The 20,381-nt window shown below is 32.4% G+C and overlaps 1 protein-coding gene across 9 annotated transcripts in view; it reads left to right on the top strand.

The window, feature by feature from the left end:
- Positions 1 to 20,381, top strand: part of LOC143233469 (cell adhesion molecule Dscam1-like) — a 134,570-nt gene that overhangs the window by 49,899 nt on the left and 64,290 nt on the right. For all 9 annotated transcript variants that reach the window (XR_013018184.1, XM_076469729.1, XM_076469727.1 and 6 more), the window contains exons 4-5: positions 4,414 to 4,569; positions 20,039 to 20,332. Coding sequence is in view for 8 of the 9 variants with exons in the window: in XM_076469729.1 (XP_076325844.1) it covers positions 4,414 to 4,569; positions 20,039 to 20,332 (450 nt within the window). In the remaining variant the exon portion in view is untranslated. The remainder of the gene's footprint in view (positions 1 to 4,413; positions 4,570 to 20,038; positions 20,333 to 20,381) is intronic.

The raw sequence follows: 20,381 nt of genomic DNA, 5'->3' as shown, positions 1-20,381 counted from the left end.
ATCTAATAACTCGTTTAGATGTTTTATAAATGAAATTAATGCAATAGGTCTAGAGGTGTTAGTGATGTCTGTTGCCTTTACCAAGAAGTTCGTGTTTCTACTAGTGCTTTGTTTCCTATTAATATTTTATTCCTGTTTTTTAATTGTATAATATCACATACATCCTACTTTTATTCCTCTATTAAGAAGACTTATAAATCTTCTAGAATACCTTACGTGGCTTCAAATATTTTTATCACACTGCATCAACATGTCTTATTTTTGCTGATGTTTTTAATGTAAACTATTAAAATTACATCTCTTATTTTTTCTCATAATTGCATGTTTTTTTGTTTACAAATATTATTCCTAGATCATTCGAAGCCATTTCACTAATCCAATGTATTCAAGATTACGGCTAACCCATTTGAAGTAAATATGTATGTTGTAGAAACGGCTGATATTAGGTATCAAAACGTTTATTAAAACACATCAATTAAAACCTTGTTGACCTCCTCAGGTCATCATCATACGTTATTGCTTATTTTGCATTTTTGGTTGTTAGTTTGAAGATAAACACAAAACAACACAATGAGCTATTTGTGCTCTGCCCACCATGGGTATCGAAAACCGGTTTCTAACATTATAAGTCCGCTGTGTCACTCAAGGGGTTTGTGTTTTTAAATTAAATATTTTAATATTCATATTAACTTCCTCTGCTATATACATAATCCAATGTATGACTTGTTTGAGATTTTGAGATTTTCTAAATTTATTCAAATACGATTCTGCATAAGCTCTCAGTTTTTTATAAAATAGTGTTCCACACTTGTGCATAATCAATGGATTTCTCCTTTTAGAGTATTAAATAGGATTTTCCAGTGATGAAGGTTAAAAGTCTCGAGGTCTAAGTTTCTTCAGGTCGTTATTGTCATCACCTTCTTTAAAACATGGAATCACTGAACAGGAACATTAATCATTAATCGGCATGACGTAATTGGCGCTGCTCATTGGCTTATGTTTTTTTTTCCTACTGTTCTTTCACATTCTTAATATTATTTTTTTTTCTTTATCGGTTGCCCTCCAGTGGCTCAGCAGTAAGTTTGCGGACTTACAACGATAAAAACCGGGTTTTGATACCCGTGGTGGGCAGTGCACAGATAGCCCATTATGTAGCTTTGTGCTTAATTCAAAACAACAACAACAACCTTGATCAGTTTCCAAGAATTTTATTGCATGCTGTTTTAATTCTCAGTCCCATCGTAGCAATGCATCTTATTATGACCTATGACCACTATAGGGGCACAGCGGCATATCTGCGGACTCACACCACTAAAAACTGGGCTTCGAGCACAGATAGTCCATTGTGTTGCTTTGTGCTCACTTCCAAACAAAGGAACGAACAAATGACGTATGATGATATCTATTATGTTAGATTTTGCAAGATAAACCTGTTTGTGGTTTCTGGTGCTCTAACTTTTGGACTTTTGATTTTGTTCAAGAGTAGGTGGGTGTAACGGACATCTCAATAATAATTCTCTAGATGCTGTGAAGAATGTTGTGAACTGTCTTGGTATGACCTTAATAGCAAGTTTAAATTTTCTTTTGTTCTTACATCCACCAAAATCTTACTTGAAGAAATTTACTAATTGAAGTTACCACAAATAGAATAGAAACATATTCTGGTAGTGTCTTGTGAAGCCTAAGATTGATGAACGTATTTACTAACGACACTAAAACATCTTTGGAAGTTTTTTTATAATTTATCCTGAGCATTTATGACAGTGCCACTCTACTATTTTTTTAATTAACCACAACTGCAATAGCATAAATTCCAACAGTGGAATAATTTATTAGCGGAAAACAGTTTTCCACGTTGCATCAACAGAAGGATTCAGCACCAGGTCTTGGTTATGCTAGTATTCTTTTCATTGGATAGATAGTTGTTAGATCTAAGTTTTATGGTTGTAGTTAAAGATGGAGATATTTCCACTTATCAATGAGTAGAAAATTTACACCAGATAAAATAAATGTATTAAACATTTCCAATCACCAATGATTTGGATCTATCAAGAGTGAGTATCTTTATACAGAGGATTGAATATGTTATATAAAAAACAATTTTGGAGCCTCACCATGTGTTACAAACCATGTCACCACGTTTGGCCCTGACCACTTATCTTGACCAGATGGGCAGTTTCCATTGCAAAAAAGATACTTCGTAAGGCTCCCAGGTCCAAAGCAAACCATCCCTCCATACATGGTTTCCATAATTTATCTAGTGTAATATAATGACATTTTCACAGCCCTCTGCTTGGACATTCCAGTTAAACAGAAATCGTCTAATAATAATGAATATTTTCAAAATAGTTTTGAGATATATCTAAATTTTCGTCAACTTGCTAGTTTAAAATGGTACAAGTTTTGTAACAGTCACTAAGGTACGTATATGCTTTCTCTAATATCACCAAATGCTCATATTTTTCCCTGGCTAAATAAGGTTAATATAATTTTTTCTACAGTTGATCTTCTTTCTTTAGATATATTATGGATGTCATTAGTGGATACATGGCATTTGTAATTTATATTGATGAAATTTTCTTGATTATTTTAAATATTCTTGCTCGGGATTAATACTCGGCTTTTGCCTTCAGGGATTCTCATCTTTATAAGATATTGCACTTACCATAAGCGGTATTACTTATTGCACGTTGGTTTTTGAATGTTCCTGAGGCCCCAGACTGATCTACATTACTTTGTTTTTTAAAGTCATTAATAGCGAGGGATATACCTGTCTTAAGACTTCTAAATCTCACAACTGAAACATATCGTTATGATACGAGTGCATCTGAAAGAACTGTTACGTACCCTTCTCAAATATAATCAATTTTTGTTGGCATCACATTACTTTTGCACCGCCAAAGAGGGTCAAATTTTAGTTTAAAAACACGCCTAGTCAAACGGCTATATATCGGCAGTAGTTGCTATGTGACTTACTGATTTGCACATTCAAAGTCATTTTAATATATCTTATTCCACCATCTGTATTTATATATGTGCAATTCAAACAAGTTACTACAAATGTACATAATAAATTTTCACTCTTATCATGAGCTTAGTAAAAATGGATGCTAATTATTATTATTATGACCTATGTTTATAACATCGTTATACACAACAGTAGGCTTCCAGCTGAGGAAGTAAGTTACACATTGATGACGGAAAAGGGCGATTTCATAAATAGAATGAAGAGCCATTTAAATATGGATGCTTGTAATAACTGGATCCTAATTCAACTAAAAAGTTGTTAAAACCCAACTAGATTATTCAAGAAAAAAGAAAGAAAAAACTCCAAACAAATAAATAAGTTCCAACAACAATGACTAGAATTGCACTACAGTCTACCATCTGCTAAAGATTCATTAACTTGTTTGTCCAATCAGATCGCTAGTGAGTTGACACGTCAACTTATCAGCTTTTAAAGTATTTGGTAGTCGTTCTAACCTACACTTAAGTATTCCAGTGCATAAATTCAGTATTACTGAGAAATTGTTTTCAAAAATAAAATACACTTTTCTTAACATAAGGAAACCTTTATTAGTCTTGAGGTTCTATCTCTATATACAGTCATGCTAACAGATAAAGATATAGAGATTATCCTAAAACGACCAATAGAAGACGACAACTTACAGGGGAAAATCTATTATCTATTGCAACACTGCAACTTTTTATATGTTTGTTAACACATTTCGTTTTTAAAGACAGTTTTATGAACAAGTGCGCAGTGTCACCATGGGCTACAAAAGGCAACATATTTCTCATGCACTTGAAAAATATCACCTCAATTCGACGAATACAAAAATCACTTAGTGGTAAAGGATACATTCATAACATTTCCACTGTTTTACAAGAATAACAATAATTGTATCAAAGAACAACTCATGATTGTGAAATCTTTCGTTGTACATCAACAACATTTTGTTTCGTACTTTCAACAAACTGAACCAAGCACTCGCCTCAATTTTGTATTTTTATAAAACTTAATCAACTATTTACATTAGTTTTATATTTATACCAAATTAAACCGATCATCTATGCTACTTTTGAATTCCTAACAAGTTTGATCAAGTATTTACCTCAGTTTCGTATTTCTGTTAAACAAACTCATGTATTAAATTCCGTTCTTTACTTTTAATGACATGAAACAAGTAATTTAGATTGATTACAATTTTAATGTTTTTTCTTTCAAAATTAACTTTTATTTTATGTTTATAAAAAATTCTATTAATTTTTTAATCTGATGATAATTTGGAAACACTATCGAAATGACGTATTTCAATAAACATTATACTTTTCCAGTTTATCTATTTATAGAAATATATGTTATTAAAATGAACTGGAACAATTCTATAAACATATATTTCTTTATTCCAGATCCGGATTCTAAGTACGTGCTCTTTTCTAGCGGTGAGCTCCACATTCGAAACGCTCAAAAATCGGACTCTGATAAAAACTACAAGTGTCACGTGACAGACCGTCTAACACATCGCAGCATTAGCAGCGCCACCTCGGGTAGATTGATTGTAAGAGGTACAGGCGATGTATGAATATACATAGTATGTTTAGGTTTAAGATGTTTCCCTGTATTTGGTACAATGATTAATGAATAGACCTGGCGCTACACTGCTGAATTGTTCAGCTTGTTCTCAATCAACGCACCAAGCTGCATTTATGTGTGTGCATTGAACTAACTTAAAAGTGCTGTTCTCTTTCTTCCAGAAATCAATAATCCAATAAATACTTTCCAACCAAATTTGCTCAAAGCCATTTAATTTACACCAGTAACGAAACTTGAAATTAATGACTTTTTTTTTAACACACATTACAGAAGACTTTAGATGTTAAAGGGTATGCAGTGTATGTTTCATGTAAGTTGGCAACAAACCCGTATTAATATCGTTTAACAGAAACACACCAAAGCGACCCAAATACAAAAAATAATTCACAATTAATATCTACAAATAATATACAGTACACACACTGATGTGATACTATAGCAATACTGTACAGCAGGTAATGCCACAAACAATACATATATATATATATATACACACACACACAACAAGGGATTTGCTAATTTTTAACTTATATTTCGACGTAAATGTGTTTTTAAACATAGAGCATCCTTCTCTTGAAATATCTGATTCAAATCACTTACAAGTTATAAATGACATGGGTCAATCGAGTACAAGTTATAAGGTGCAAGGGCCAACCATTTACAACTTATAAAGTGCATGGACCAATCAAGCACAAATTAAAATGTTCAGGGACCAACCAATCATAGGTTCATGGATCAACAAATAACTGGTTATTAAAGTACCAATTATTAGGAACATCTAAAAATCAAACGCTTTAAATAGTTAACAGAAAACTCACACACAATGATTAATAAGAAGTCTATTATCGAGCAGTAACACTTTCTCCAGCAGCTGTGTTGGTAGTTACATTTCCTTATGAAAGGAAACACGTTAAACATTCGTGAGATTCACGCAACTACATTAAACTCGTTTTCCAATTCGAATCAATAGGAAAACGTACTATACAATACTCTTGTCTGTTTGGTAATTCAGTGATTATTTATTAATCACTCACTCACGTTAGTCTAAACAGGAAAGTAAATACATATATGAATATTGTAATTTGTTACATAACTCAACAATTCATATTATATTGCATTATATTATGTTATATTACATTATATAATGAAGAACATATTTTACTAAAACTGATAACCTTTAGATTAACACTTAGAAGTATTGTTTATTTGTTGTTTTTTTTATTTTCGCCCAAAGCTACACGAGAACTATCTGGCTAGCCGTCTCTAATTAACAGTGTAAGACTAGAGGGAAGGCAGCTAGTTATCACCACCAACCGTCAAGTATTGGGCTTTTCTTTTACCAACGAATAGAGGGATTGACTATAGCCTTATAACGCCCCCGCGGCTGAAAGTGCAGGCATGTTTGGTGTCACGGGCATTAGAAGTCAAGTGTCCAAACCACCTGACCATGTCGGGCCTTACTTAGAGGTATTTAGGTATATAACAATATAAACCTAAGTTATATATGTATACATGTGCCACATGCTTTTCTTATGGTGGAACTGAATCTAATCATTGCATCAGTGTTAATAAACGTAATGTATTTGTCTTTTGTTCAATTACATAGCATACTGGTGTGTGTGTTTTTGTGAAAAAAAATACAATAATTCTAATAAGCCTTCACTACGAAACTGACAGGCGGGAGTTAGTCTAGTTGAGCACAAACTTTTGCGTAGGTTAACATAAACCGCAGATTCGGTTTATTTCTCATGTTCTTTGTGTGAAAAGTAATGTTCTAACCCTACTATATTAGACATGAATAGGACATTGTTCTATATTGTAAGGAAGAGGTTCTACCGTTAGTGGTGCAAATTTATTCTTTGATGATAATTCTGGCTTTGGAGTGTGAAAACCAAACTTTAGCCATTGTTCGAATATCATAAATTTTTAATAAACGTAAATAAAATGTCTTCAAAGTTTACACTTCGTATTAATCTTATTCTGCTATAGTTATTTTGATTATAAATATAATTTCACCTGCATTCTCCATATTGTTTTCAACATGAGCCACCAGCCTTACGGTAATCAATACACTACATTTCTAAATTATTTATTACTTTCTGGTAGAAATATCTGAAAGCAGTTTGCTTTATTACCCAGTATATAAAACGTTCATGACATGTTAACTTGTAGTATGATGAATGAAAAAGAAAATAAAACGTAATAAGTTTTATACAATGCTTGGCAATACGTGACCAAACGAGTACGTGCATGTTGTCACGTGCCTTGTACTTACATTGATTGGATATTCGTATTTTCAGTAGCCTATAAAAAATCTTCTTATCGTTTACTGAATATTAAATGTGTATAGCATCTTCTTCCTTTTTATTACATACCAGTATTGCTCTCTAAATCAATTCATGTGTTTAAAAACTAAGTATTTTTATATTTCAAATTTTTTCTCGTAAATTTTAATATTTACACGTTATTATGACAGTATGAAATCATTTATATACAAATTTATTTAAAAATACTGGTTAAGTATTTAAGTTGTTAAGTCGTTCGACAAAACCTAAGCAAAAACAGACTGTTAGCTAAAAATATCACAAAATTTAAAAATAAAAGAAAATTGAATTTTGTTTTGAAATAATGGAAAATCTGGGATGTTAAGAAAGAAAACATTATTACGTTGGCTATAATGTCACCGAATTTGAAAGTCAGTAGTAGATAAAGCGTGAATTAAAATAATGTATAAAGAATGGAAAAAACGTAATTTTAGTATAAATTCTGTAAAATATGGATATATGCATGCTAGCTCATACGGAAAATCTATATACCTACAAGCTAATTATTCAATGATAACTTACATTTACACGAGAGCATTGTTCTATACGATTGTAAAACTACGAATTCTGTAACATTAATTTTAAATAACATTATTCCAGTAACATAAAAAACACACAAGAAAATATGTTAATTCTTTATCTTTCTCTGGTGCTTCCCAGTGGTACAGCGGTATGTCTACAAAGTTACACAGCTAGAAACTAGATTTTGATACCCGTGAGAGGTAGAGTGCAGAGAGCCCATTGTGTAGGTTTGTGTTTAATTTCAACTATTCAATCAAGCTTTTCATGGCTAATGAAAAACGCAGTACCGTTACACCTCAATATGAGTTCCAACAGACTCAGAAAAGTCAACAATTACGCCTAAAGTAAAATTACGCTTCGTACGTAAAGAATGAGTTTACCAACCAGGGAAAAAGAATATCAAGTGTCGTGGCCCGCCATTTTGTTTATACTTTAGGAGAGAGTAAAAAAAATTGATACCCTTATGGAAGGGAAAAAAATGAAATAGAGACAATCGACGGCAGTCACTTTGTACACTTTTAAATTACCACTATCTTATAACGTTGCTTTATCAAGACTTTGATCAAGAAAAAATCTCAAAATATTAGTCAAAGATGGCGATTATCCAGAAAGATGGTCCCTCCATGTTTACACTTTAATTTAAATCTAAATACAAAACTTTATGCTTCATTTAGTATATTTTTGTTTCATTCATTTTGAACTATATAATACAACGACCGTATTATTTAAAGAATATATCTATTTGAACGATATACCCTTCTCACATACACTGCTGGACAAAATCTTAAGGCCAATGAACATAAAGAAAAAATATGCATTTTGCGTTGTTAGACTCAACCACTTATTTGAGTAGAGTTTCGAAAAGTAAAAATAAGAAAATGGAAAATAAAAAAAAAAAAATTTTAGTATTTAATAGGGGAAATGTGTACATTATGAAATTAGTCTAAATACTAGCTGGTCAAAAAGTTTAAGACCATACTGAAACAAAGCGTTAATCAGTAAACACGTAACAAAATTTAGTCATTTGTGTTCAAGCATTAGCGTTCTCTACATCTCCCACTAACATCTCCTATGCTACATTGGGTAAAAACATGGCAAAGGCTAAAAAGTTGACAGAGTTTGAATGTGGCATAATTGTTGAGCTGCAAACGCAAGGTCTCTCTCAGCGTGCCATTGTTAGTGAGATTGGGCGTAGTAAAACTGCTGTTGCAAATTTCTTAAAAAACCCCGAGGGATACGGAACGAGGATTTCATGTGGTCGGCCCAAGAAAATTTCGCCGGCGTTGAGCAGAACGATTCTACGGGTTGTCCGGCAAGACACCAACCGATCGTCGAACCAGATTAAGGCCCTTACGGATGCAGAATGCGGCTCAAGAACAATAAGACGGTATCTACGAGAAAAAAACTTTAAATTCTGTAAACGTCTTCAAAGGCCAAGCCTCCTTCCACACCACGAAACAGCTCGGTTAAACTTTGCTAAGAAGCACCAAACATGGGACGAAGAAAAGTGGAAGGAGGTTTTGTTTTCTGATGAGAAAAACATTAACCTGGATGGTCGAGATGGCTTCCAACGTTACTGGCACGATAAGGATATCCCACCGAAGACATTTTCTACACGACACAGTGAAGGACGTTCCATCATGATCTTGGGTGCTTTCTCCTTCCATGGAACAATGGAGCTTCAGGTTATACAGGGACGTCAAACAGCAGCTGGCTACATTGGCATGTTGGAGAGAGCATCCTTATTGACTGAAGGCCCTCGCTTGTGTGGAAATGACTGGATCTTTCAGCAAGACAACGCTGCAATCCATAATGTCCGCAGAATAAAGGACTTTTACATGGCGAATAACGTGATTCTTTTGTACCATCCAGCGTGTTCGCCCGAACTGAACCCCATTGAAAATGTTTGGGGGTGGATGGTAAGGAAAGTCTATAGAAATAGACGTCAATTCCAAACAGTACATGATCTTCGTGAAGCCATCTACACCACTTGGAATAACATTCCAGTCAGCCTTCTGCAAACGCTTATATCGACCATGTCAAAGCAAATGTTTGCAGTTATTCGCAATGACGGCCGCGCAACTCACTACTGAGACCTCTTGTTGGTCATTTCCTGCCCTGTTTAGGACTTCTTTTTGGTATGGTCTTAAACTTTTGACAAACTAGTATTTAGGCTAATTTCATAGTGATCACAGTTTCCCTATTAAATGCTAAAAACAGTTTTAATTTTTATTTTCCCTTTTCTTATTTTCATCTTTCGAAGCTCTGCTTAAATAAGTGGTTGAGTCTAACAACGCAAAATGCATATTTTTTCTTTATGTTCATTGGCCTTAAGCTTTTGGCCAGCAGTGTATATAGAGCATTCCTCTTAATAGTGTTGCGTATGTGAACATATTTCTCGGGTTTTGGCTCATGTGGCACAGCACGCGTTTGGTACACAAGAGGTCGAGAATAGTATATGCATCGCAAGGAAGGGATTGCCTTATGTTCTATTAGCTGAATAAAACATTTTACTTTTTAAAAACATCAACCAAGTAAGAATGAACGAATCAGCCGTATAAAGATGTGATACAAAACAAAGACCCAAGTTATATGAAAAGCCAAATCCCTTATAGGTATAACATAAAATTGGATAAGTTAAACAAAACAACAATAAAAACTCTTGTGGATTCTTGGTCTTATTTTTACTGTAACTGGAACAAGTAAGTTGCAAAATGAATATACAAAGAAATTCAAATTTTTATTGTTTAACTTGCTTACGTTTACATAACATCATTGCAGAGTTTACCGTTTCATATAACCTGAATTTTTTTTCGCATGTTTATATGACGGACCTAAAGTGACCCCTTTATTCTATTTTGTTTGTTTTTGTACACTTTAAACGGTTTAATATCATTTCGCTTTTTTCTGTTCTAATTATTATTTTAAAACTAATTTAAAATAATATTCCATCCGAAGTGGACTTCGAACTTTAGATGTCAAATGAAACAATGATTTCAGATGAAACATCGTAACAATGCTATTTCATCTTATTGTACTCTTGTAATGTGCCACTATGCCCTAAAGTCAATAGTTTTAAGCTCGTCGCTAATATACATACAAAAATTAATATACGTACAACAATTATTAACACTAATAACTGCCTCCCGCTAGTACAGCGGAAAGTCTACAGATTTACAACGCTAAAACCAGGCGTTCGCTTCCTCTTGATGGGATTAGCAGATAGTCCGATGTGGCTTTGCTATAAGAAACACATACACTAATAACTATTCATATTTGCTAATGTAATTTTGTTTCGTGCCTACCTGGCTAGTTTACTATATAATGTTTTGCTTTTAGAAGAAGTAGAAAATATTTTTACGGTTTCTAACTGCTTATTTCTATTAGTCTAAAACTAACACTCTTTTAAAATGATGAAAAGTAACATCTGATCAACATTCTAGTGTTTCAAAGAGTCATGATAAAACCCCAGATTTGATAAAACATTCTGGTGTTTCAAAGAGTCATGATAAAACCCCAGGTTTGGTAAAACATTCTAGTGTTTCAAAGAGTCATGATAAAACCCCAGGTTTGGTAAAACATTCTAGTGTTTCAAAGAGTCATGATTAAACCCCAGGTTTGGTAAAACATTCTAGTGTTTCAAAGAGTCATGATAAAACTCCAGGTTTGGTAAAACATTCTAGTGTTTCAAAGAGTCATGATAAAACCCCAGGTTTGGTAAAACACGAGAGCAATCTGCGTTAGCCATCCCTAATTTAGCACTTTAAGACTAGAGGGAAGGCAGCTAGTCACCACCACTCACCGCCAACTCTTGGGGTACTCTTTTACCAACAAATAGTGGGATTGACCATCACATTATAACGCTCCCACTGATGAAATGGCGAGCATGTTTGATGCGACCGGAATTCGAACCCGCGACCTTCAGATTACGAGTCGAACGCCTTAACACGCTTGGCCATGCCGAGTTACATTATTTGTTAACATTATGTGCAGCATGTATGACAATTTTTCGCTGATGTGAAATGAAGTGTCGAGTGCCTTAATCACCTGACCATGCCGGGCCTTTCAGTGATTGACTCTGGAAACTTGTCAAGTAGCGACTATTTTTTGTAGTGCCCTATCTTATTCATAAGATGAAGCTAGCCCAGTATGCAGTTTTTTGCATTAATTTTGTCTCTTTATACATCATATTGAACTATGTTATTTTCCTGTGGTTTATCACTTTAGGTAAGCTTCATAAAATAATACCTTATATTAATTAACTTTGTCTCACGTAGTGTTAAATTTGTATGTAACAGATTTGCTAATCTATATTTATTTTAATATCTGTGTTTGTTTTAGTTTAATATATATTTCGAAATACATATAACTTATATTGTTAAATGTGTATTGCGAATATCTCAACTATTTTCTAAATTTGTAAAAGATTCTCGAGTGTAAGAATCAACAATATATATCTTCCAATATTGTTACCAACTGAACTTTTGAGAACCTCACCCTAAAAGTTTATGAATCGACGCACCAAGAGACAGCTTTGTATTGTAGGTAATATACAATTAGTATAAACCTCGGAAGATGTAACTGTGATAACCGCTTATCAATCAGAAAACTACAGATGTTTGGCTAGAAACGTTTATAGATTTCGAACGTTACAAACTGTTTAACTTCGACTAATTAACTTCGGATGTTAATATTTCTACGAGGACATTAGATATTTTCGTTATTGAAAAACACTCGTGTGTGAAGAAGCTAGCTAGTTCTCCGTCAAGTGTAGTGTACCTATGTTTCAACATAGAATTAATCCACTCATCGTGAACTGTCGATAAAATATTTTGTTTAAGATAAAACTGAAAACTCGGTATCGTTTGTAATTTTGTAAAACTCTTGTATATATATCATTATTTATGACACCTATTTGTAATGGCCGTTATTATATATTGTATTGTTGTTTGTATATTAAAATATATTTGTGTTAAGAAAAAAGCTGTGTATAACAATCTTACTGACAAATATCATAAATCTGATACATACTGACGTTTAATTAATTTCAAAATCCAGATTGTAATACGTAGCATAATAAATTGGAAACTCGTCCGAGATAAATTATAATATGTAACATTCAATGAATAATTGTGTTTTACACATCCCTGTCGCACCAAACATGCTCGCTCTTTTAGCCATGTAGGAGTTATAATGTTCGGTCAATCCTACTATTTATTGGTAAAAGAGTAGCCCAAAAATTGGCGGTAGGCTGTGATGACAAGCTGCCTTCCCCTTGGTTTTACACTGCTAAATTAAGGACGGCTAGCGCTGATAGCCCTTGTGTAGCTTTGCGCGAAATTAAAAAAAACAACAAAAAAAACAAACGTATTATACATCCTAGCTTAATATTTTAATTTTGTCACTTATACCTCCCAGTTTATTCTTACTAACTGAATTTTACAAACTCTTAGTTATTTACAGACTTCTATAGCTACTGGTGCTATTATTCCTATCCAGTAATAATTCCACAACTTCAATAAATCTAAAATGCATCAGACCTGAAGTCTGAACATGATATATGTTTTATTAACTGAAGTTTTATCTATAAGTCTTGAATGTGGTTAATGAAATACTAATTGCAAACTTTGTTGTTTTATACTCCCACTATTTTAATCTTGCTGGGTAAGACTTTCCTTTAAAATGGAGCATTTTTAATAATGCATGTGCAAATTTTTTTTAATATTACTAGATTTAATTTGTCCACATATTGTGGGATTGCATATGTACGAAACTCTATTCATTACGTGCATAAAGATTTTTCAGTTAACTTTAGCCATTCTTATATCCCTGTTCCATGGTGTTTTAAAGAGACCTTTGCTAAGTTGTCCAATTTTGACCATTGGTTTCAGTTTTTTTCTCCGAAACCTTGTGGTTGCTGCACGCATAAGAAAACCGATCAATAGGGAAGCTAGTTCACTCAGCTGTGAACATTTGGTAAGAAAGGAAACATAAGTAAGTTTGCTTGTAGTAGGTTAAACCATTCAAACTTACCCCCAACCCCCAATCAAGCTGCTTGAAGTTTTAACCATGTATCTTAATCCAGGGATGTTCCCTCAAGGCGTATATTCGATCTTAAAAATATAATGGAACTAGTAGGAGTGATATCTGTCCCACACTTAACATGACAAATTGTCTGTTTATTTAATAAAAGATTTATTGCCCATTATCTCTATCATTACGTTAAACACACTACAAGATTGTGTATTATATCAGTCATTACCTTAAACACACTACAAGATTGTGTATTATCTCAGTCATTACCTTAAACACACTACAAGATTGTGTATTATCTCAGTCATTACCTTAAACACACTACAAGATTGTGTATTATATCAGTCATTACCTTAAACACACTACAAGATTGTGTATTATCTCAGTCATTACCTTAAACACACTACAAGATTGTGTATTATCTCAGTCATTACGTTAAACACACTACAAGATTCTGTATTATATCAGTCATTACCTTAAACACACTACAAGATTGTGTATTATCTCAGTCATTACCTTAAACACACTACAAGATTGTGTATTATATCAGTCATTACCTTAAACACACTACAAGATTGTGTATTATCTCAGTCATTACCTTAAACACACTACAAGATTGTGTATTATCTCAGTCATTACGTTAAACACACTACAAGATTCTGTATTATATCAGTCATTACCTTAAACACACTACAAGATTGTGTATTATCTCAGTAATTACCTTAAACACACTACAAGATTGTGTATTATCTCAGTTATTACGTTAAACACACTACAAGATTGTGTATTATATCAGTCATTACCTTAAACACACTACAAGATTGTGTATTATCTCAGTCATTACGTTAAACACACTACAAGATTCTGTATGATATCAGTCATTACCTTAAACACACTACAAGATTGTGTATTATCTCAGTAATTACCTTAAACACACTACAAGATTGTGTATTATCTCAGTTATTACGTTAAACACACCACAAGATTGTGTATTATCTCAGTCATTACCTTAAACACACTACAAGATTGTGTATTATATCAGTCATTACCTTAAACACACTACAAGATTGTGTATTATCTCAGTCATTACCTTAAACACACTACAAGATTGTGTATTATATCAGTCATTACGTTAAACACACTTCAAGATTGTGTATTATCTCAGTCATTACCTTAAACACACTACAAGATTGTGTATTATCTCAGTTATTACCTTAAACACACTACAAGATTGTGTATTATCGAGCAAACTTTCGTTTGAATTCACCTCTTTTACAACTGAAAGTTGTCAGTGATTTAGTTCTTGTTTATTAGAAGATAATTTATAGAATCATTTGGGAAATTTCATAATGTCTGCATAAAAAGATTATTATACCTTATTTACTTATGGTATGTTAACTGCGACCACTGAAAGAAAATATAATTCTTGGAATTAACTCTTAGTAACACTTTTACTAATTTATACTTATATTTTTGAAGAAATAGGAACACAGTTTTATCTATTAAACTTCATTTTGAGTGTCTCTCTCACTGTGTGTGTCTATAGCTAGCAGAATATGCATTACAGTCTATTTGTATGGATTATTTTCTATCTTGTATATATGTATATATGTTTGTTTATCTTGATATAAATATTTATTTAAATCATTTCATCCATCTATTTACACGGTATCTAACATAGCAAGCAAACTTTACCCAATCAACACTAAATCTCTTCAATGAACTGTTCCTCCAGAGATTAGAATACGTTAGTTGCTTTATATTGATTTAGGTTAGTGAATAAGTCTTTGTTAAATGCTCTAAAATTCTCTAAACAAATATCTCTAGATGACTTTGTCTGCTTTCCCGAACATGTAGCTTCAGTCTGTAATAAAAACAAACCGGTTCGCTTACCTCAAAGGTGCAAGATCAGAACACTTAAGATTAGTAGGACGCCTTTAAACTTTTCGTAACATACATGTAAATAGACGTGGATATATATATATATATATTATTATTATTTCTGAATCTATATATATATAGCAATTAACTCAATATTTTGAATAGAATATAAAACATTATGCAAGTAATCTTTATAGACCAACAATAGGACTTTTTTGTTGACATATATTTATATATATATTTTTGAAAGTGGTGGTATTATTTTTATAAATCTGAAACACAGTATTCCGCAAATTTAAATGAATATTAAGTTTTAAACTACTACACTCAATTGTATCAAAGCACAGTGATCTTGTTAGTAGGAAAATGAAGCTGCCTATACAAAACATATTATATTTTGTGCCTAAAGGACGTGCTTTTTTTACAAATATTGTAACTGTTTTTTGTAGAAGGAATATTAATTGAAACATAGCTAAACTCAGAAGAGATACATGGAAAAAAAACATACTTACTGAAAATTATTGTCGCAGTTAAAGTAAGGAATTTAAATAAACCCATAACTAAGTGTACAACGTATGTATAAAATATCAAAGTATTACTAGTATTAATTGAAAGTATTAATAGATAATTTATCGTCACGAGTGCGTAATGCATCAGGCTAGAAGTAATTCACATGATAACTTTCTGTTTGAATTTACCTTATGTTCGTGAACTGTATGTTCTAGTCTTAGTGGTGTAGGTAAATACAACACATATAATATTATAATAAACATAAAACATGCTAATAGTGAATTATTTTCATCCAGATATTTTATATTATATTAACAGAATATGGGGTTAAAGTATTTTTGATCCGATAAAGTAGTGATATTGAACATATTTCTCTCCTGGTAAATTAGTTTATTAAAGGCTGCGATTTCATATTAAGTGGTTTCGAAATAAATATGGAAACAAAGAACACGTGTGTGTCATAAAAACTCTAAACGTTTCGGAAGAAATAAATAATTTTGTAATTAAACCTTGTTTGCAATTTCTGTTTAGATATATTAACATTTTTAAAACTTGCTTGCTTTCTAAAATAAGAAAATGCAAAAGCTAGAACGGTATAATAACCATAATATACAGATATCACTATTTAACAAGCATTAGATTATCATTTTTCTATTAACATTTACTTACTTAAAAATATCTAATTTCAAGTTTGTGAACACTTGTGAATAGTTACTATTGTCAATCTCGACAGTTCTAATGTTAAATGTAAACCTTTCTCACAACGAATTGTAGCTGTTAAAATAACTAAAATATTGTACTTATAAATCAACTTCTCAAGGATGCAGTGCTTGAACTTCGGCTGTGAAAATGTAAAAACCTTTTTGTTAAGTCAGTAAGTCAAACCTTTATACAAGCTAAAAGTCGTATGCTTCACTGTATTTTTAATTTTAGTAATTATTTTTAACAATACTGTAGAATGTAAGAAAAAAAATTGAAAACAAAGTTTTAACTTGAAATAAATTCCATTAAGTGTTCAGCTAATATACTTTTCAAAAAACATACTATAAATAATAAATTTCCTATATTTTTAGCTGTTACAGGTCACAAGACTCCGAACCGACTTGGTTCAAATGCTTTAGGCTAAAATGTAGGCCTATGTTATATATCTATCTATCTGTTAATTAATAAGTGAGATACAAGTCTACAGAGATTTGTATACTTGTGAGCATCATGCAGGTAAATTTTCTTCAACCATCAAAGAAACATCTGTTAAAATAATATTTAATATCACTTCAATTATTCTGGTTTACAAACTTTTATTTATTAACAATCATTTCCCTGGTTTGCGTGTAGCAGATTTACATATTCCCACTTGTACAACTGTATGTACTTACTGCTATTATTTCGATCTAGTATGATTTACATGTGATTAATGTAAATATAAATTTATGTATAAACAACATACGCTGAAGAGATGATACACAAAACAACTATATTATTCTCTAGTTTGATCACAGTGCACGATATTTTCTCCCTGGTAAAAATACAAGACCCTAGTAACACTGATTCGTCTACTACAATTGATGAGTTTCCTGCAACTGGAAGCAATATACATTACACGTACCATACACGTGCTTATACTAGTAAAACACGCGAGAATTGTTCAAATTTCATCCAAGAACACTGTGCCGATCCGCACACATGACGGTAATATTCTTTTCTCGTGCCTAGCACGCGTAACAAAGAACCAAGTTTTCTTGCAGCAAATAACATGTATTACAGGGCTACCATAAACATAATATAAAATTCTTTCGAACAGTATACAATATCCGTATACAACTACGTGGATTTTTGTATGAACTTGCATGTTTTGATACACGAAATATAAACGTTTATATAATAAAAGACTTATACGAAATATTGCATGTTCAAATGTATTCGAATTTTCTATGTACTGTTAAACACATTGAGGAACCTCTTCAGCGTAGCTATAAACACCTAAAAGTTGTTATTTGTATCCAGAATGAGCAAGACTTACAGTATTTCAAACCTTCTATTATAAACATAAGCAGGAGAGTGCAAAACATCACCTTTGATTAGATATTAAGTCATACAGCCACATGACTCAGTCACTTTTCTACATTTGTAGTTTGTCTGAAATTGCTACTGCATTATTTATAAAACTATTTTATTATTTAGAGTTCATAAGTTAAAATTATTATATCTATAATATTTTATCAATAGATAATATTCCCTCCTCCATACTGATATCATCTTGACCACTAGGTTATATTTACCTGTGTGAAAGTTGCCTGATGCTTTGGTAAGTACCTTGTGTAATAAAGACAGCTGAAGAAGACTGAAAAACACAGTAAAATTGTGTATTGAATAAACCAGGGATAAGTAATCTTGTAAACATGCAGAGTAAGTTTATTTGAAATGTGAATCGTTTACATTGGAATATCTGATGATATTAAATAGTGACATATACAAATAATGTACAGACAACGAATGCGAACGTTGGTCGTGATAAAGAAAATGATTTAACTTATAATATTAATCAGTTGATAGATATATAGGAAGACAGGAAAGTTGGTAGATTATTTTTTAAATAGTAAGAGCACCTTCAGGCTGATTTATTTTAAATTATCAACTGTCACCTGTCTTGCGTTTTTTCAAGAAGTATCATACATATTTTATTCAAGTAAAGCTGATGAAAAATATAATCTTCATGTTGGCCATCAATTTTGATGGATTCCATCCTTTCTCACGAACTTTGTATAAAGACAAACAAACGAACAAGAAGACAGCCTTCTTGTTATGAGACATTTGTTACCCATAAAAACATTGAATTTCACATTCGCTTTTGAAACGGTAACTTACTTTTCTTTCAGTCAGTATTGGCAACACTAAGCGAAAATAATTATTAATTTTTCACTTTCAGTTGTGTTTTCAAATTATTAGCACTTAATGTTTTATTATGTACACAGTTTTCATTAATATAACTGCCTTTTCAGATTTTATTCTAGCTGCTACTTCTGCTAACATAAATTGTTTTGATTTTGCTTTCTCATTCCATCTTTAGTCTTTCTGTGTGTAACGCCACTAGAGGCAAGACATTTCTTCAAGATGTTTCATTTCACATCATCGAAAAATTGTTATACATGCTGCACATAATGTTAACAAATAATGGCCCGACTCATAATCCGAGGGTCGCGGGTTCAAATCCCGGTCGCACCAAACGTGCTCGAACTTTCAGCCGTAGGGGCGTTATAATGTGACGATCATCCGACTATTCGTTGGTAAAAGAGTAGCCCAAGAGTTGGCGGTGGGTGGTGATGACTAGCTGCCTACCCTCTAGTCTTACACTAATAAATTAGGGACGGTTAGCACAGATAGCTCTCAAGTAGCTTTGCGCGAAATTCAAAACAAATAATGTATCGCAGGTGACGCTGGCTTCGCTACTGTTCGCAGCTACATTAGCGAAAAAATAGACTTTAAGAAACACACTCTTGTCTACATCACACGCTGTTAAAATGTTTTATTGTAATAATATCTCTGAGAGTTCCAGTAAAGTGAAATGAGGACGAGACACTAAGATATGCTTTGATTTAGATTAAAACTGTTTTTAATGCAACAAAAGATTTTATTTTCCTGTCTCACTCAAGGAGCCTGACAATTTCCTTCTTTTGTGCTCCTGAAGAAAAGGTTTTCTATTGTATCGAATTACAAAATTAGTTTGTCTAAAGTTTTCAAAATAAGGTTCCACAGTTTAATAGTAATACTTTCTATTCACCACAAATATATTTCTTTGTCAATATAGGTTGTTTGTTTTGATTTTTATACAAAGGACCTAAATAGAACACTGTGTGTCTGACTAGTTCTATATCAATAAATTGTCCTGTAGTGATTGGTTCACTGTTTAAACTGAGATTACTGTCGATTTTATGTTGTGATTGTTGAGACTCCCACGTATGGATAAAAACATATTCAGTTGGGAAATGTAGAAACACAAAGCAAAAAATAAAATATGGTTACATGTGTGATTTGCAACTCAGCTATTTAATTTTAAAAATCGTCTTCCAAATATTATAGCATTTTAATTTTGTTGAACCATAACAGTTGCTGTTACAAATACTCTAGCTTTTAATGTCAACATATGAAAACACATTTGTCTTCTCATTCACAGAGCCTGAAACCAGTCAAGCTCCACGGTTTGTCCATTTTCTTAAAAATATTCAAACAAAAGAGAAGTCAACTGTCCACCTATCTTGCCTGGCCCAAGGCTACCCAACACCTCGTTATGCATGGTACTTTTCGAAAGATGGTCGAATGACTGTTGTTTACAGTGATAAACGCATCGTCCAACTTGATGGATCACTGATTATTCAACGAGTGACCATTAGAGATGCTGGTACTTATTTTTGTATGGTCAGTAATGACGTTGGTCAAGAAAGAGGCGAAATTAGACTGGATGTTATAGGTATGTTGAAGATAAACAAAATACTTTATAAATTTGCAACAAATAACGT

This window comes from Tachypleus tridentatus, chromosome 12, assembly GCF_004210375.1.
Source record: "Tachypleus tridentatus isolate NWPU-2018 chromosome 12, ASM421037v1, whole genome shotgun sequence".
Classification (NCBI taxonomy): Eukaryota; Metazoa; Arthropoda; class Merostomata; order Xiphosura; family Limulidae; genus Tachypleus; species Tachypleus tridentatus.
Note: the sequence above shows the minus strand (reverse complement) of the source record. Positions and strands in the feature narration are given on the sequence as shown.